General features: G+C 45.0%; 1 protein-coding gene across 2 annotated transcripts in view; it reads left to right on the top strand.

The window, feature by feature from the left end:
- LOC143283750 (glutamate receptor ionotropic, kainate 2-like) overlaps positions 1-15,481 on the top strand; it is a 128,549-nt gene extending 113,068 nt beyond the window's left edge. For both annotated transcript variants that reach the window (XM_076590062.1, XM_076590061.1), the window contains 2 exons: positions 12,483-12,657; positions 14,372-15,481. In XM_076590062.1, the coding sequence (XP_076446177.1) occupies positions 12,483-12,657; positions 14,372-14,527 (331 nt within the window). In that variant the 3' untranslated portion in view covers positions 14,528-15,481. The remainder of the gene's footprint in view (positions 1-12,482; positions 12,658-14,371) is intronic.
- The last annotated feature ends 545 nt before the right edge of the window (positions 15,482-16,026 follow it).

The following is a 16,026-nucleotide window of genomic DNA, read 5'->3' as shown; positions in this document are numbered from 1 at the left end:
AAAAGAAACCCACCTCTAGTCCTCCGATTGAAAGTCCAACACTGCGGCCTCCGAGCACACCTGAAAAGGATTGGAGTGGCAGCCACATCCCTATGTAATTGCGACCAGGCTGACCAGACCCCATCCCATATTCTACAAGACTGCCCCATGTATGAGAAGATGCGGCAGTAGTCCTGGCCCGGGGGTGCTGACCTCAACACCAAGCTCTTGGGGACGGTAGCCTATCTTCGCCGGACGTCCAAGTTTGTGGCATCCCTCGGACTTCGACCCAGACTGCGTAGCCGTCGAACGCAAAAGAAAGAAAGAAAGTCCAGCGCTTTAACTCTTTCCATACGAACGGCGAAAGAGACGACGTTAACAGCGTTTCACCCCAATTACCATCATCAAAATATTGCAAGCGGAACGCTCTTATACTAAAGACGTGAATGTTGACAAAGAATACCACAATTCTGACGACGGAAGCTAAAGGTTGGGTCATTCAGACACCCATTGGACATCCGAGGGGTCTGTGCAGAGGAGAAGAGAGGACTGGCCGTACTGAGTGAGTTAACCACTCGGCTGTAGCGCGCGTCTGGTGCAATAGGATCCCTGCCCCCATAGGGAAAAGTAATCAGGGTAAGAAAGGAAAGAAAGAAAGGAAAGTAAGTTCTCACCACTCCAGGCACTGCACTGGTTAACACGTACGTAGTGAACTGTCAAAGTCGGTATAGCCATGGTCTTCATTTCTTCTTCTGCCAGCTGTGCAACTGATGAAAGCAGGTATGACTCCGTCACGGTTCAGGAGGAGGGTGGCAGAATGGTTAAGACGCTATATCTGCGAGTACAGTGTCCGTGAGGGTCTAGGTTCGAATCCCGCTCTCGCCCTTTCTCTCAAGTTTGACTGCAAAATCAAAGTGAGCGTCTCAGTGGTCATTCGGATGAGACGGTAAACCGAGGTCCCGTGTGCGGCATGCACCTTGACAACGAAAGTGCAAAAATTCTGCAAAGGAAATCCACTCTGGTGGATATATATGCACTCAAGGCCTGACTAAGCGCGTTGGGTTATGCTGCTGGTCAGGCATGTGCCCAGCAGATGTGGCGTGGCGTATATGGATCTGTCCGAACGCACTGACGCCTCCTTGAGAAACTGGAACTGAAACTCTTTTCGACGCCATGGCATCAGTGCAATAAGAACCTTTTGCCCCACCCATCCCTCCCCTCCCCCTATACACCCACCCCCGCCCCCCTCTGCCTCCACAACCCCTCTCCCCCACACCCCCACTCCCCTCTACACCCCCACTCCCAATAGGGAAAAATAATCAGTGAAGGAAAAGGTAAGCAAGGAAAGAAAGAACAGGTAATCAACACTCCCGCGACTGCACTGGTTAACATGTCCGTACTGAGCTGTCAAGGTCGGTGTAAACATGGTCTCCAGCTTCAGTTTCAGTTTCAGTTTCTCGGGGAGGCGCCACTACATTCGGACAAATCCATATACGCTACACCACATCTGCAATTTGCAAGGCAGATGCCTGACCAGCAGCATAACCCAACGCGCTTCGTTAGGCCTTGAGTGCATGCTTACATATTTGTGTACTTATCAGAGTGGATTTCTTCGACAGAATTTTGCTAGAGGGCAACACTGAGGTTGCCATGGTTTCTATTTCAGTGCGCCAAGAGCGTGCTGCACACGGGACCTCGGTTTATTGACGGTCCCATCCGAATGACTAGACGCTAGGGTTTGATTATCCAAGTCAAACTTGGGAGAAAGTTGCTAGACGGGGATTCGAACCCAGACTCTCACGGATACTGTGTTTTGGAAGAAAAGCGTCTTAACCACTCTGCCACCTTCATCCTCGGCCCCAGTCACGGCACTGGAGCCCCGCGGATTGCTGATCTCACCTGTGCCAGGTGTGTAGGTTGTCATGCCGCTGTGGTTTGCTTCATGAGCAGAGGATTGTAATTGTGTGTGTGTGTGTGTGTGTGTGTGTGTGTGTGTGTGTGTGTGTGTGTGTGTGTGTGTGAGGAAGGGAGGGAGGGAGGAAAGAGAGAGAGAGAGGTGGAATGTGGGCAGTGAGGCATTGGGATGGGAGAGAGATTGTCTTTATTACATGGGGAGAGAGAGAGAGGAGAGAGAGAGAGAGAGAGAGAGAGAGAGAGAGAACAAAGTTACTGAGTGACATTGACATGTGGGCTCGTGCGCAAAAACACGTTACACAGTGCTCTATATTGATGGGGTTAACGCGTACTTAATGCACGCACGCACGCACGCACACACACACACACACACACACACACACACACACAATCCGGAATGACGCACGGTGGTGCACCCCCCAAAAACGAAAAAACAAAACAAAACAAAAACAAACAAAAATTAAAAAAAAACCAAACAAACAAAAAATAAAACCACGAAAAACCAACAACAGTGGAAACGAGAATTATCTGGAATAGAATATGTCTTCATAGAATATGTCTCAATCACCAGCTGTTCTCTCCACACACCACCTGTGTGAAGCCACAGTTCCCCGCCACATTCTTTCTGGGATCAGCATTAACTCACTCAGTACGGCCAGTCCTCTCTTCTCCTCTACACAGACCCCTCGGATGTCCAGTGGGTGTCTGAATGACCCATCCTTTAGCTTCCGTCGTCAGAATTGTGGTATTCTTTGTCAACCATTCACCTCTTCAGTATAAGAGCCTTCCGCTTGCAATATTTTGATGGTGATAATTGGGGTGAAACGCTGTTAACGTCGTCTCTTTCGCTGTTCGTATGGAGAGAGTTAAAATAAATCAAACGTAAAATGGAAACACCACATGGATGAAGTTCGTAAAAGAACCGACGGCAACAAAAGGGTTATTTCTGGCAAAATTCTATAGAAAAATCCACTTCGATAGGAAAAACAAAATAAAACTGCACGCAGGAAAAAATACAAATAAATGGGTGGCGCTGTAGTGCAGCGACGCGCTCTCCCAGGGGAGAGCAGCCCGAACTTCCCTCAGAGAAATCTGTTGTGATAAAAAGAAATACAAATAGAAATACAAAATACATTTGATTTGATCTACGCCTGCAGAATAAGAATGTCTTTTTCCAGAATCGACAGTTTGAACTGGAAAGTTCTCTTTACTTTGAATAGAATCTGACGGGCGCAATAGCCGAATGGTTAGAGCGTTGAACTTTCAATCTGAGGGTCCCGGGTTCGAATCTCGGTGACGGCGCCTGGTGGGTAAAGGGTGGAGATTTTTCCGATCTCCCAGGTCAACATATGTGCAGACCTGCTAGTGCCTGAACCCCGTTCGTGTGTATACGCAAGCAAAAGATCAAATACGCACGTTAAAGATCCTGTAACCCATGTCAACGTTCGGTGGGTTATGGAAACAAGAACATACCCAGCATGCACACCCCCGAAAGCGGAGTATGGCTGCCTACATGGCGGAGTAAAAACGGTCATACACGTAAAAGCCCACTCGTGTATATACGAGTGAACGTGGGAGTTGCAGCCCACGAACAAAGAAGAAAAAGAAAAAGAAGAAGAGAAGAATAGAATCTGATTTAATTTGCGGTGTATTTGAGTGGTTTCTCACCGTTGCCATACAATGAAATAAGTCATGCACTGGCCAGAGACTTTTGGTAGTGCTTCAATTCAGTTGTGGAGCCTCGTCATTGGACCCTCTCTCAGACTTTTGGTCCAGTTTGCAGATCAGTTTCAAGTTTAATTTTTCAGACTGTTATCTGATTCATTGCAGACTAGATATTACCCTAATATCAAGTGCAATAATAGAATAGAATAGAATAGATCTTTACTACCAAGTGTACCGAGGTCACAAGGAATATTGGGGGGTGTGTGTGTGTGGCGGGCGGGGGGGGGGGGGTAGTACATAACAAGGTACGAACATAAATCGAACATTATCGAAGTGAATTGACAGTTAAGCATATACATTGTTTTTAGCTGTGATTTGATGGAGCCTTTCCTGCACGAAAATATGTCACCACAAATCACTGGGAACGTTGATGGGTTTTTTTTTTAGCTTTCAGTATCAGTTGTTTCTCTCTTTAAATCAACGACGAATTAAACGAATTGAACTTATTTCAAAAAATAATCTTTTATTCCACCCTCCTTTTCCCTGGTCCCCCCACCCCCCAACTCGCCATTCACCCCCCTTCTTTCCTACCTTTTAAACGATAACAACATTCATGTGTGAAAATCAATACCTTAGCAAACTGTCTACAATCACCATTGTGTGTGACGGGATATCAACACTAGATTCCACACCACTCAGCAGTTTCTCACCACCTTGCTCAGATTTGTAATCAGGAAAAGAGAATCTTTATCAACGAATTTCCATCTGATTTTCGTCTCGACGTCAATCTAAACGAATCGAATTCCACAGTCTCAAAACATACCTAGAAAATAGTTCATATTTCCACAGGATAAAAATTAGTCTTATAAAAAAGACTCCGAAAAATTCTTATTTCATAGGATACAATTAGGTTACTAAAGACGGACCCAGGAAATGTTTTCAGATTCCATAGATTACTAACAGTATTATTAATCAGACTCCATAAACTATTTTCTAGTTTCGAAAAATACTTTCAGTCTCATTTGTTTCAGTTCCATGGAATCATTTAGTGTTATAAAAGAGGCCATGTAAATATTTTCTGGAAACGAAAGGAAGATTATGCAAGCATTAAATCCAATCACAAACGTGAAAGTCACATCACATAACACACTAACAAAAATAGAACATGCAGCGGATTAATACAACTAAATTTCAAATCGCTGAAACTGCAATAGGCACCACACACACACGCACAAAAACACTCACACGCGCGTGCGCGCGCATGCACAGAAGCACACACACACACACACACACACACACACACACACACACATCTGGAATAGAATTATGTCGCTCAGAAACACTTTCAGCCATAAATCATTTACGTACCTGAAGAGTTGAGCGTGTCGCAGATTGGGACAAGTTTTATCAGCGGTCTTAGTTTTAACTCACTCAGTACGGCCAGTCCTCTCTTCTCCTCTACACAGACCCCTCGGATGTCCAGTGGGTGTCTGATTGACCCAACCTTTAGCTTCCGTCGTCAGAATTGTGGTATTCTTTGTCAACATTCACGTCTCTCAATATAAGAGCCTTCCGCTTGGAATATTTTGATGATGGTAATTGGGGTGAAACGCTGTTAACGTCGTCTCTTTCGCCGTTCGTATGGAGAGAGTTAATCCTTTAGAGATTCGACAGACCGACAGAGAGACATGTTGTGGCTTTGGCACGATTTCGAAGTGTGTGTTCCATGTTTGGGGAGAAAGAGGCAGAGAGAGAGAAAGGGGAAAAAGATTGGAGAGAGGCAGTGAAAATGTGTGCTCATAGCGTTTCTGTGTTGGCGTGTTTTCCACACTCAGCTGTTTAGAGCTATAGTGTGTGGAGGGAAAACAATCAGATTGGAGAGCATCTTATCTGTCAGCTGGGGTGGTTATTTGTATTTCTCTTTTTTATCACAACATATTTCTCTGTGTGAAATTCGGGCTGCTCTCCCCAGGGAGAGCGTGTCGCTACACTGAGAACACCACCTTTTTTTTGGTATTTTTTCCTGTATGCAGTTTCACTTGTTTTTCCTATCGAAGTGGATTTTTCTACAGACTGTTGCCAGTGACAACCCTTTTGTTGCCATGGGTTCTTTTTACGTGGGCTAAGTGCATGCTGCACACGAGACTCGGTTTATCGTCTCATCCGAATGACTAGCGTCCAGACCACCACTCAAGGTCTAGTGGAGGGGGAGAAAATATTGGCCACTGAGCCGTGATTCGAACCAGCGCGCTCAGATTCTCTCGCTTCCTAGAGAATGAAGCCCACTTTGTACTTTGTTGTCCTGTGTTAAGCGAGCTTTGAAATCAGCTGACTCCGTCAACATAGTGAAAGCAACATTCCCGTTCAGACTGTCATTGCTTATGTCATCCACTAAGGAACACATTAGCAAACAACTGGTAATTTACTTGCAAAAAATCTTATAAATTACAAATATAAAATGGAGTTGAGAGTTTCTTTATTTTTCCACTTTATTTTTCTGCGTGAATTAGAAATGTTTGATGAAGATGGTGATTATTATTCTTTTTGTCATTTTCAGATTACACCTATGTTATTTTGCATATCAAAATCATATTACCTCTGAAATGTTTGTTTAAATCACCGCTTCATGAGGGACCTTAGCCTGTTGCAAAGAAATCATCCGTTACAGTTTCTTTCTTTTCTACCAATGTCTGTTGTTTTTCTCCGGTCTTTTATTCACTCGTATCTGTCTCTTTTTCCCTCCTCTCTCTCTCTCTCTCTCTCTCTCTCTCTCTCTCTCTGTCACTCTCTTTCTCCACCCCACTACTCTCTCCATTTCTACCTTTATTCAGATGTATAATTACGCGCGCGCACGCACGTGCATGTGCTTTGGCTTGTGTGTGTGTGTGTTTGTGTGTGCGTGCGTGCGTGTGTGTGTGTGTGTGTGTGTGTGTGTGTGTGTGTGTGTGTCCATTTCCGCTTCTCTGTCCGATGAGAAAACTGTTGTTTGTGTAACTCCCCTGTATTTCTGTCTCTTCCCTCTCTCCCTCTCCGTCCTTTCCCCCTCCTCCTCCTCCTCACGTCCACCCCCCCCCCACGCCCCCTTCACCCCTCCTACCCACGTCCGCCCCCCCCCCCACAGCCCCCCACCCACCCCACACACACAATCCCACTCCCTACCTCTTTTTTTTTCTAGCGTCTCTAAACTTATTTGGCAGTATTCACTGTAGTGCTATCGGTCAGGTAACCTGTTGATTTCACTGCTCACAGACTCTTGATATGCCAGACATCGTGTTAAGATGTACACCCCTTATCTTTTCTATTAATATAAAAGCTCGCGTGGCTTGCACTGCTGGTGGGTAAAAAGGATTTTTTTTTTTTTTTAAATCTCAATGAGGTTCTTATCGTCGACTTTGTTGGGCACTGGAAGTGCCACAAAAACTGGATGGATGGTTGTCTGGTGATAAGAGGAAGTCTGGGTGGATGGTAAGGGTAAGGGTGGCGGTGGTGATGGTGGCAGTGATCGTTATTTTGACTGCTGGCGAAAGTGTGGACTTGAGAAAGGGGTTAAAGTAGAGTGAGTGTATGCTTGGCAGCAATGACATCTTGTTTGGTATTCTTTCTTTCTTTCTATAGTTTTCATCATGATCATCATGATCTTCTTCTTCTTCATTTTTCATCATCATCATCATCATCATCATCTTCTTCTTCTTCTTCTTTTTCTATCATCATCATCACCATCGTCATAATCATCTTCTTCTTCTTCGACTCGCTTCGATCCTGTACTCTCCGTCAGTGGTGCATCACAAATGATTTGGCAAACATTTTTTCTTCAGCTCTCCCTGTTCTTTGATCCTCTCTGGAATTTCCTAGGCGTGAATCGTTTATCACCCACATATTTCCTTTTCGTTTGGACCTCTCTGGCTCTGCCTACCTGCCTTCCTGTCTTCCTGCCTACCTGCCTGCCTGTCTTCCGGCCTGCCTGTCTTCCTGTCTTCCTGCCTGCCTGTCTTTCTGCTTGTTAGTCACCCAGATAAAACTGCTCTCAGTGAAAGATTAGACCTTTCAACCTCATTTCAAAAAAACCTCTCTCTCTCTTTCTCTCTCTCTTTCTCTCTCTCCCTCTCTCTCTCTCCCACCTCTCTCCCCCCTCTCTCTCTTCCTCTCTCTTCCTCCCTCTCTCACTCTCTCCCACCTCTCTCTCCCCCGTCTCTCTTTTCCTCCCACTCTCTCTCTGTCTCTCACCCCCCTCTCTCTCTCTCTCTCTCACTCTCTCCCTCTTCTCTCTCTCTCTCTCTCACTATCTCTCTCCCTCTTCTCTCCCTCTCTCTCACTCTCTCCCTTTTCTCTCTCTCTCACTCTCTCTGTTTCCTCTTCTCTCTGTCTCTCTCTCTCACTCTCTCTCTCACTCTCACTCTCTCCCACCTCTCACTCCCCCTCTCTCTTTTCCTCCATCCATCTCTCTCTCTCTCAGCCACCTCTCTTTCCCCCCCTCTCTCTCCCTCTTCTCTCTCTCTCTGTCTATGTCTCTCACTCTCTCTCTTTTGCTACCCCTGTTAAATCTCTTTCAGCGTCCTCTCCCGACACCCCTGCCACACGTTCACTCACTCTCTCTTTCTCTTTTGCGTCCTCTCACAGCACCATTTGGAGCTATCATCAGTCAGAGGGAAGCGTCAGGCTTTCTCTTTTGCGTCCTCTCACACCACCATTTGGAGCTATCATCAGTCAGAGGGAAGCGTCAGGCTTTTAGCATTGGTTGATACCACGCTGAAATATGGACCTTTTTGCCTGGCAGTATTTTTTTCTTTGTGTGTGTGTTTTTTTTTTGTGTTTTTTTTTCCCTTCCACACTGATAGCAAGCGATGGTATTTTATCTAAAAAGGCCACACACCCTTTTGTTGAGTTGGCACGACCCGTCCAACAAAGTTCCGCTGTCTGGTATAGTTTTTTTTTTTTTTTTTTTTTTTTTTTTTTTGGTTGATGATGGTGATAACTTATGGTGATCATGAATGATGACGATGCCAAGAGCGGCGCCCGACAGAAACTTGCTTTGCCAGAGGATGAGGTGAAATTAAAACAAGGAACAAGAAGGAAGTAAGGAAGGAAAGAAAGAAAGAAAGAAAGACAGAAAAAAATGGTTTCTGTACATTAAAAAGACACAGGTCAAGAAGAAGAAGAAGGAAAGAAAGAAAGACAGAAAGAAAGACAGAAAGACAGAAAGACAGAAACTGAAAGAAAATAAAAGAAAAGGAAAGCGAAACAAAACAAGAAGACAGATGAAAATCTGAAAAAGAGCAAGAAGGAAGAAAAAAAGAAAGAAAGGAAGAAAAAATAAAGAAAGGAAGAAGAAATAGAGGAGCAAACAAAAAGGAAAGGATAAAAAGAAGGAACGAAAAGAAAGAAAGAAGGGAGGGGGAGGGGAAGAAAACGAAGACGAAAAGAAGAAGAAGGAGGAGGAGGAGGAGGAGGAGGAGGAGGAGGAAAAACTATAGCCCTGAAGAAGAAGAAGAAGGAGGAGGGGGAGGAGGAAAAACTATAGCCCTGAAGAAGAAGAAGGAGGAGGAGGAGGAAAAACTATAGCCCTGAAGAAGAAGAAGAAGAAAGAGGAGGAGGAGGAGGAAAAACTATAGCCCTGAAGAAGGTGGAGGAGGAGGGGGAGGAGGAAAAACTATTGCCCTGAAGAAGAAGAAGGAGGAGGAGGAGGAGGAGGAGGAAAAACTATAGCCCTGAAGAAGAAGAAGGTGGAGGAGGAGGGGGAGGAGGAAAAACTATAGCCCTAAAGAAGAAGAAGAAGAAGAAGAAGGAGGAGGAGGAGGAAAAACTATAGCCCTAAAGAAGAAGAAGAAGAAGGAGGAGGAAGAGGAGGAAAAACTATAGCCCTGAAGAAGAAGAAGAAGAAGGAGGAGGAGGAGGAGGAAAAACTATAGCCCTGAAGAAGAAGGAGGAGGAGGAAAAACTATAGCCCTGAAGAAGAAGAAGAAGGAGGAGGAGGAGGAGGAGGAAAAACTATAGCCCTGAAGAAGAAGAAGAAGGTGGAGGAGGAGGGGGAGGAGGAAAAACTATAGCCCTGAAGAAGAAGGTGGAGGAGGAGGAGGAGGAAAAGCTATAGCCCTGAAGAAGAAGAAGAAGAAGAAGAAGAAGAAGAAGAAGAAGAAGAAGAAGAAGAAGAAGAAGAAGAAGAAGAAGGAGGAGGAGGAGGAGGAGGAGGACGAGGAGGAAAAACTATAGCCCTGAAGAAGAAGAAGGAGGAGGAGGAGGAAAAACTATAGCCCTGAAGAAGAAGAAGAAGGAGGAGGAGGAGGAGGAAAAACTATAGCCCTGAAGAAGAAGAAGAAGAAGAAGGGGGAGGAGGAGGAAAAATTATAGCCCTAAAGAAGAAGAAGAAGAAGTAGAAGGAGGAGGAGGAGGAGAAGAAGAAGAAGAAGAAGAAGAAGAAGAAGAAGAAGAAGAAGAAGAAGAAGAAGAAGAAGAAGAAGAAGAAGAAGAAGAAGAAGAAGAAGAAGAAGAAGAAGAAGAAGAAGAAGGAGGAGGAGGAGGAGGAGGAGAAGAAGACCTTGACAGGAACTCATCACAAGCGTGGAGGGGAATTGAAACTAAACGTCACCATGGGAGCAGGGCATGAAAGGCCATGGAGTATCAGACAGTTATTTCTATAGCGATGATGGATGAGAATGATGATGATGATGATGGTGATGACGATGCTGCTAGGGAGGACCATCTTAGGTTTTGAAACCCAAGCCCATAGCACACTCAACTTTGAATAGATATCGGCCACGGGCCAACAAAAAAATTCCACCTCTGCTGGGATTCGAACTTACATCCTTGCAGTCGTCAGTCTGCAACGCTAACCACTTTGCCACAGCAGCTGGTTTAGAAATACATTCTTGGCAACAACAACAACAACAACCCAAAAAAAAGTTTAAGAAAAGTTAACATAGACGAAGTGTTATCGACGTAACTGGAATATGAATAGTGGCTTTCTCATCAGTTTTATCGTATCGCGTATTTGATGTGAAACTTGGGAGATTCATATCAGCTGAAATGGAAACGGACTAAAAAAAAAAAAGATTGAAACCGAATTATTTAGTATCAGTGCAATTTCGTCCGATCTTCAGGCGATAATAACTTTTAGGTGGTACCGGTCTGGTGGAACTGATATGACACGGGTTCAAATGGAAATCTTGATCCACTTAAATTTGAGAATGCATCAACTTATTTACACACACACACACACACACACACACACACACACACACACACACACACACACACACAAAGCACACACGCACACACCAACACACACACACACACACACACACACAAACAAACAAACAGGCAAACAAAAAAGCCACTGTTCTCTATAACTTGCTTACATGTATTTAGCTTTGTATGTATTTGCTTTTTTGGATCTTTTTGGTCCAACTTTTGTCGTCTTTCGTGTGTGAGTTTGGAGTCGGCTGTGAGCTGAGACAGTTATTGTTTCGGCGGGTGAGTGGTGAGCCTGTGGATAAGCAATCAATTTCGCGTCGAATGACATTGTATTGTATTGTATTAGCATTGTATTGTATTTGTATTGTGTTGTGTTGCGTTGTGTTGTGTTGTGTTGCATTGCAATATATTGTATTGTGTTGTGTTGCGTTATGTTGCATTGCATTGAATTGTATCACATTGCATTGCGTTACATTGCATCTATATTGTAATGTATCGCATTGTATTGCATTGTGTTGTATTGCATTGCATTACATTGCATTACGTTATATTGCATTACATTGCATTGCATTACATTGCATCATACGACATTGCATTGTATTGTAAATCAAGTTGGAAAAAAACAACAAAAAATACCCCCACCCCCCCAACCTCCCATCCCCGAAAGGTCCAAGTAAGCAAAATACATTATTATTTAGGCAAGGGACATTCAATTTTTACAGCTGAATTGGTGGCCATCCTTATGGCTTTAACTCATCTTGTTGATATACCAATCATAGTAAGTAATATCCTATTTTGTGTTGATTCTCAATCTGTCTTAAAAGGTTTGCTCCTTTTTGAGAATAATCAAAGAGAAGATTTATTTTTTGAAATTAGGTATTTATTGCACTCCCTGTTTGTGAAGGGTACAAATGTTGATTTTTGTTGGATACCATCCCACACTGGATTCCGATATAACGACCAAGCAGACAGGGCAGCAAAAAGGGGAGCAAAAATAATATAGATAGTATAAAAGTATATTGCCCATTGTCATACAAGGAAATAAGCAATATACTAGAAAGAGACTTTTATAGGTACTTGAATTCAAGTCTAAAACCTCGTCAGTTGACTCTCTCAGACTTTGGTCCGATTCGCAGACCAATTCTGAGTTTAGCTCTCAGACTATTATCAAATTCATTACGGACCAAGTATTGTTCTGATGTAAAGTGTATATGCTTTAGTAACCTGACAATTGAGCATATAATTTTTCACTGTAGCTTGATGAAGCCTTTTGTACACGAAAGTGTGTCTTCACAAGTGACTGAAAACGTTGATGTTTTTGACTTTTTCGCATTCATTATCAGTTGTTTCGCTTGTCAGTTTAACGACTTCTCTCTTACGAAGTCCTTTAAGTAATTTCCTGTAACTGTATTTTGAGGGTTTTTTTTGCCTTTTTGTTTTTGTTTTTGTTTTGTTTTGTTTTGTTTGTCTTCCAAATTTCACCCACATTTTTACCCTCATTTGCCCAGTTTCCCCCAACCCTCCATTCATCCACATCTCCCACCCCTTCTAACCGATAATACTCAGATGTATTCATAAATACTTGAACAAAATGTCTTCAATCACCGATATGTGTGACGGGACATTAAACAAAAATTCCTCCTCCATCCCCGAAAAAAACCCCACACCACCAACAACCAAAGTTGACGTATTTAAGGACTTGAACCCTGTGTTAACACCCACGCACCCCAAAACAGGTGGTGGCGGCCCCAGTTCTGCCCAAACCAGCGGCAGAGCGCCAAGACCAAGTCCCTGAACCTGGAGACGGTGGCGGGCATGTACCTGGTGCTGCTGGCGGGCATCGGCATGGCTGTTTGCCTCTGTCTGCTGCAGTTCTGCGTCGTCCGCTGCCGGGGGAAGAGCCGTCATCAGGTGAGATGCTCGTGATGGACGTCACGTGTCTGCTTTTCTATGTGTGTGTGTGTGTGTGTGTGTGTGTGTGTGTGTGTGTGTGTGTGTGTGTGCGTGTGTGTGTGTGTGTGTGTGTGTGTGTGTGTGTGTGTGTGTGTGTGTGTGTGTGTGTGTGTGTGTGTGTGTGTGTGTGTGTGTGTGTGTGTGTGTGTGTGTGTGTGTGTGCTGTTTCTGCCTGTTTTTGTCTCTGTATTGTATTGTATTGTATTGTTCATTTATTCACAACAGATTTCTCTGTGTGAAATTCGGGCTGCTCTCCCCAGGGAGAGCGCGTCGCTACACTACAACGCCACCTGCAGTTTAGTTTCTTTTTCCTATCGAAGTGAATTTTTCTACAGGATTTTGCCAGGAACAACCCTTTTGTTGCCGTGGGTTCTTTTACGTGCGCTAAGTGCATGCTGCACACGGGACCTCGGTTTATCGTCTCACCCGAATGACTAGCGTCCAGACGACCACTCAAGGTCTAGTGGAGGGGGAGAAAATATCGGTGGCTGAGCCGTGATTCGAACCAGCGCGCTCAGATTCTCTCGCATCCTACGCGGACGCGTTACCTCTAGGCCATCACTAGGTTACAAAACTCTGCTGCCCGACTCGTCCTCAGAAAGAAAAGACCTGAGCACATCACTCCTCTTTTGCAAATCTCCACTGGCTCCCTGTCTCACATGGAATCTTGTCTCACAACAAGATCAGCACTCCATGTTATAAATGTATTCACAAATCTGCCCCTTCCTATCTCTGTGGCTGCCTTCACCTCTACACTCCATCTCGCTCACTACGATCGGCTTCGGATTCACTCTGTTTACGCATACCCAGATTCAAACACTCCACTGTTGGCCGCCGTTCTTTCTCTGTCGCTGGACCTTGCATTTGGAATGAACTTCCTCTTTCACTTCGTCAAGCGGGGGGCGGAGGTGGGGGAGGAGGGGGGCTGTCTGTGTCTGTGTCTGTCTGTCTGTCTGTCTCATTCTCTCTTTCTGTCTCTCCTCAATCTGTCTCTCTGTTTCTCTGTCTGTCTCGTCTACCTTTGTTTGTGTCTCTGTCTGTCTGTCTGTCTGTGTCCGTGTCTGGCTGTCTCTATCTCTCTGTCTGTCTGTCTGTGTCCGTGTCTGGCTGTCTCTATCTCTCTGTCTGTCTGTCTGTCATTCTGTCCTCTCCCTGTCTCTGTTTGTCTGTCTGTCTGCCTGTTTTTTTGTCTGTCTGTCTGTCTGTCTGTGTCTCTCTTTCTTCTCTCTGTATCTGTCTGTCTCTCCTCTCTTTTTCTCTCTCTGTCTCTCTTCCTTATTTGTCTGCCTGTTCTCTGTTCTCTCTGTCTTTTTGTACGTGAGTGCGAGCGCGCGCGCGCGCATGTGTGTGTGTGTGTGTGTGTGTGTGTGTGTGTGTGTGTGTGTGTGTGTGTGTGTGTGTGTGTGTGTGTGTGTGTGTGTGTGTGTGTGCTCGCGCTCTTTATATTTCTTTTGTTGTTGTTTTCGTCAAATCATGACAACATTTATTGCGAAATTGGTTGTTTTTTACGTAAGTTATTTACCTGCACTTATTTTCCTTCTCCGACCTGTTCAGTTGTTGTTGTTGTTGTTGTTTTTATTACAAAAAATTTTTTTGGTGCTGTTAAGATTTTAACTTCACGCCCCGCCCACCAACCCCTCTCTACCCTCCCCTCCCCCTTCCTCTATTCCAGAACCGAAGGAACGACGCTGACGACCTGGCCCGGTGCCAAGAGCCTTGCCTGAAGACGAGCACTGACGTCAGCACGGCCAGCCCCGAGAACCTGCAGGTGTACGCCAACCACTCGCCCTACGGGTTTCGAACCACTTATTCCACAGCCCAGTGGTGACCGCCACGTCCCGCCACGCCACGCCCCAAGGCTCCTGCGACACGAAGACTGTGACGGTCGCCGTCAAGGGACTTTCTTGCACAAGTGTACAAAGCATGGACAGCAGTGAAACGGACGGACATCTCCATTTTCTTTTCTTTTTGGGGGGGTGTGGGGTGGAGTGGGGTGGGCCCACTTTCTGGCCCTGGGGTGGGCTTGCATGAGCGAAGTTAGCAGCTCTAAGAAGGAAGGTGGCAGAATGGTTAAGACACTCAGCTGCCAATACAGAATTTCCGTGAGGGTGTGGGTTCGAATCCCGCTCTCTCCGACTTTCTCCCAAGTTTGACTGGAAAATCAAACTGAGCGTCTAGTCTTTCGGATGAGACGATAAACCGAAGTCCCCGTGTGCAGCACGCACTTGGCACACAGAAAAAGTGGTATAGCGTATATGGATTTGTCCGAGCCTCCTTGAGAAAGTGAGAATGTGACTAACCCCACGTTGTTATTCCGTGTACTTAGGAACATTCTTTACTCTAAGCAAACTTAGCGCTGCAAAGATCTCCTCATGCAAGCCGGCTCTGTGGCCTCGAAGCTATTTTTGTTTTGTTTTTTTTAACAAGGGGACCCCCCCCCCCGGACCCCCCACCCCCCGCAACTATCACGTGACCAGTATCACGTGACGTGTAGTGATCACGTGACCTGTGCCGACATCTGTTATGGTCTTAACGAACTGACATTGTGACGGTTTGCTGATGAAGCCTGTGTTATTTTTGCTCAGTGGGAAACGTTGGGTTAATACTCTCTGCACAGTGTAACAGTTGTGGCACACTTGTGGCACTTCGGATCGCTCTAACCCCCTTTTCGTGCTGCACGTGCATTCAGAGCAGTGAGGTTATTATGGGACACCGCTAGGTCATGACTTCATGTAATCACAAGACATTTCGTTCCTGGCTGTACACTAAGTACTACAGACGTACCTTTGTTGTGTGTGTGTGTGTGTGTGTGTGTGTGTGTGTGTGTGTGTGTGTGTGTGTGTGTGTGTGTGTTTATTTTTATTTTTCATTTTTTTGAAGTACCAGGAGCAGGTGTATTTCTGTGTTGCCCCCCCTTAAAAAAAAAACCCACACCATTATACTAAAGTTCTGTTGATTTTCCCATACGCGACACAAAGGTCGCAGTCACCTGTGCGTTGCAATTCTAAATACAAACACAGACATGGAAATGTCGGGTTTGAACTTGACTCCGCAAAACTGTTTTGGTTGACAGGACGCGTAATAACTTGATTCATTTCACACACACACACACACACACACACACACACACACACAACACACACACACACACACACACACACACACACACACACACACACACACACACTCACCGAGCGGAAGTGTAAGAGGTTCGTCTCAAAGATGTCTGCCTGACTTCAGAAAGAGTTTGACTGTTTGCCAATGAATGAAGAAAAACAAACGATAACTCACCGTGTGCAATCATCCGAATGCTTTAGAGGTAAAATG

This window comes from Babylonia areolata, chromosome 7 (genome assembly GCF_041734735.1).
Source record: "Babylonia areolata isolate BAREFJ2019XMU chromosome 7, ASM4173473v1, whole genome shotgun sequence".
Classification (NCBI taxonomy): Eukaryota; Metazoa; Mollusca; class Gastropoda; order Neogastropoda; family Buccinidae; genus Babylonia; species Babylonia areolata.
Note: the sequence above shows the minus strand (reverse complement) of the source record. Positions and strands in the feature narration are given on the sequence as shown.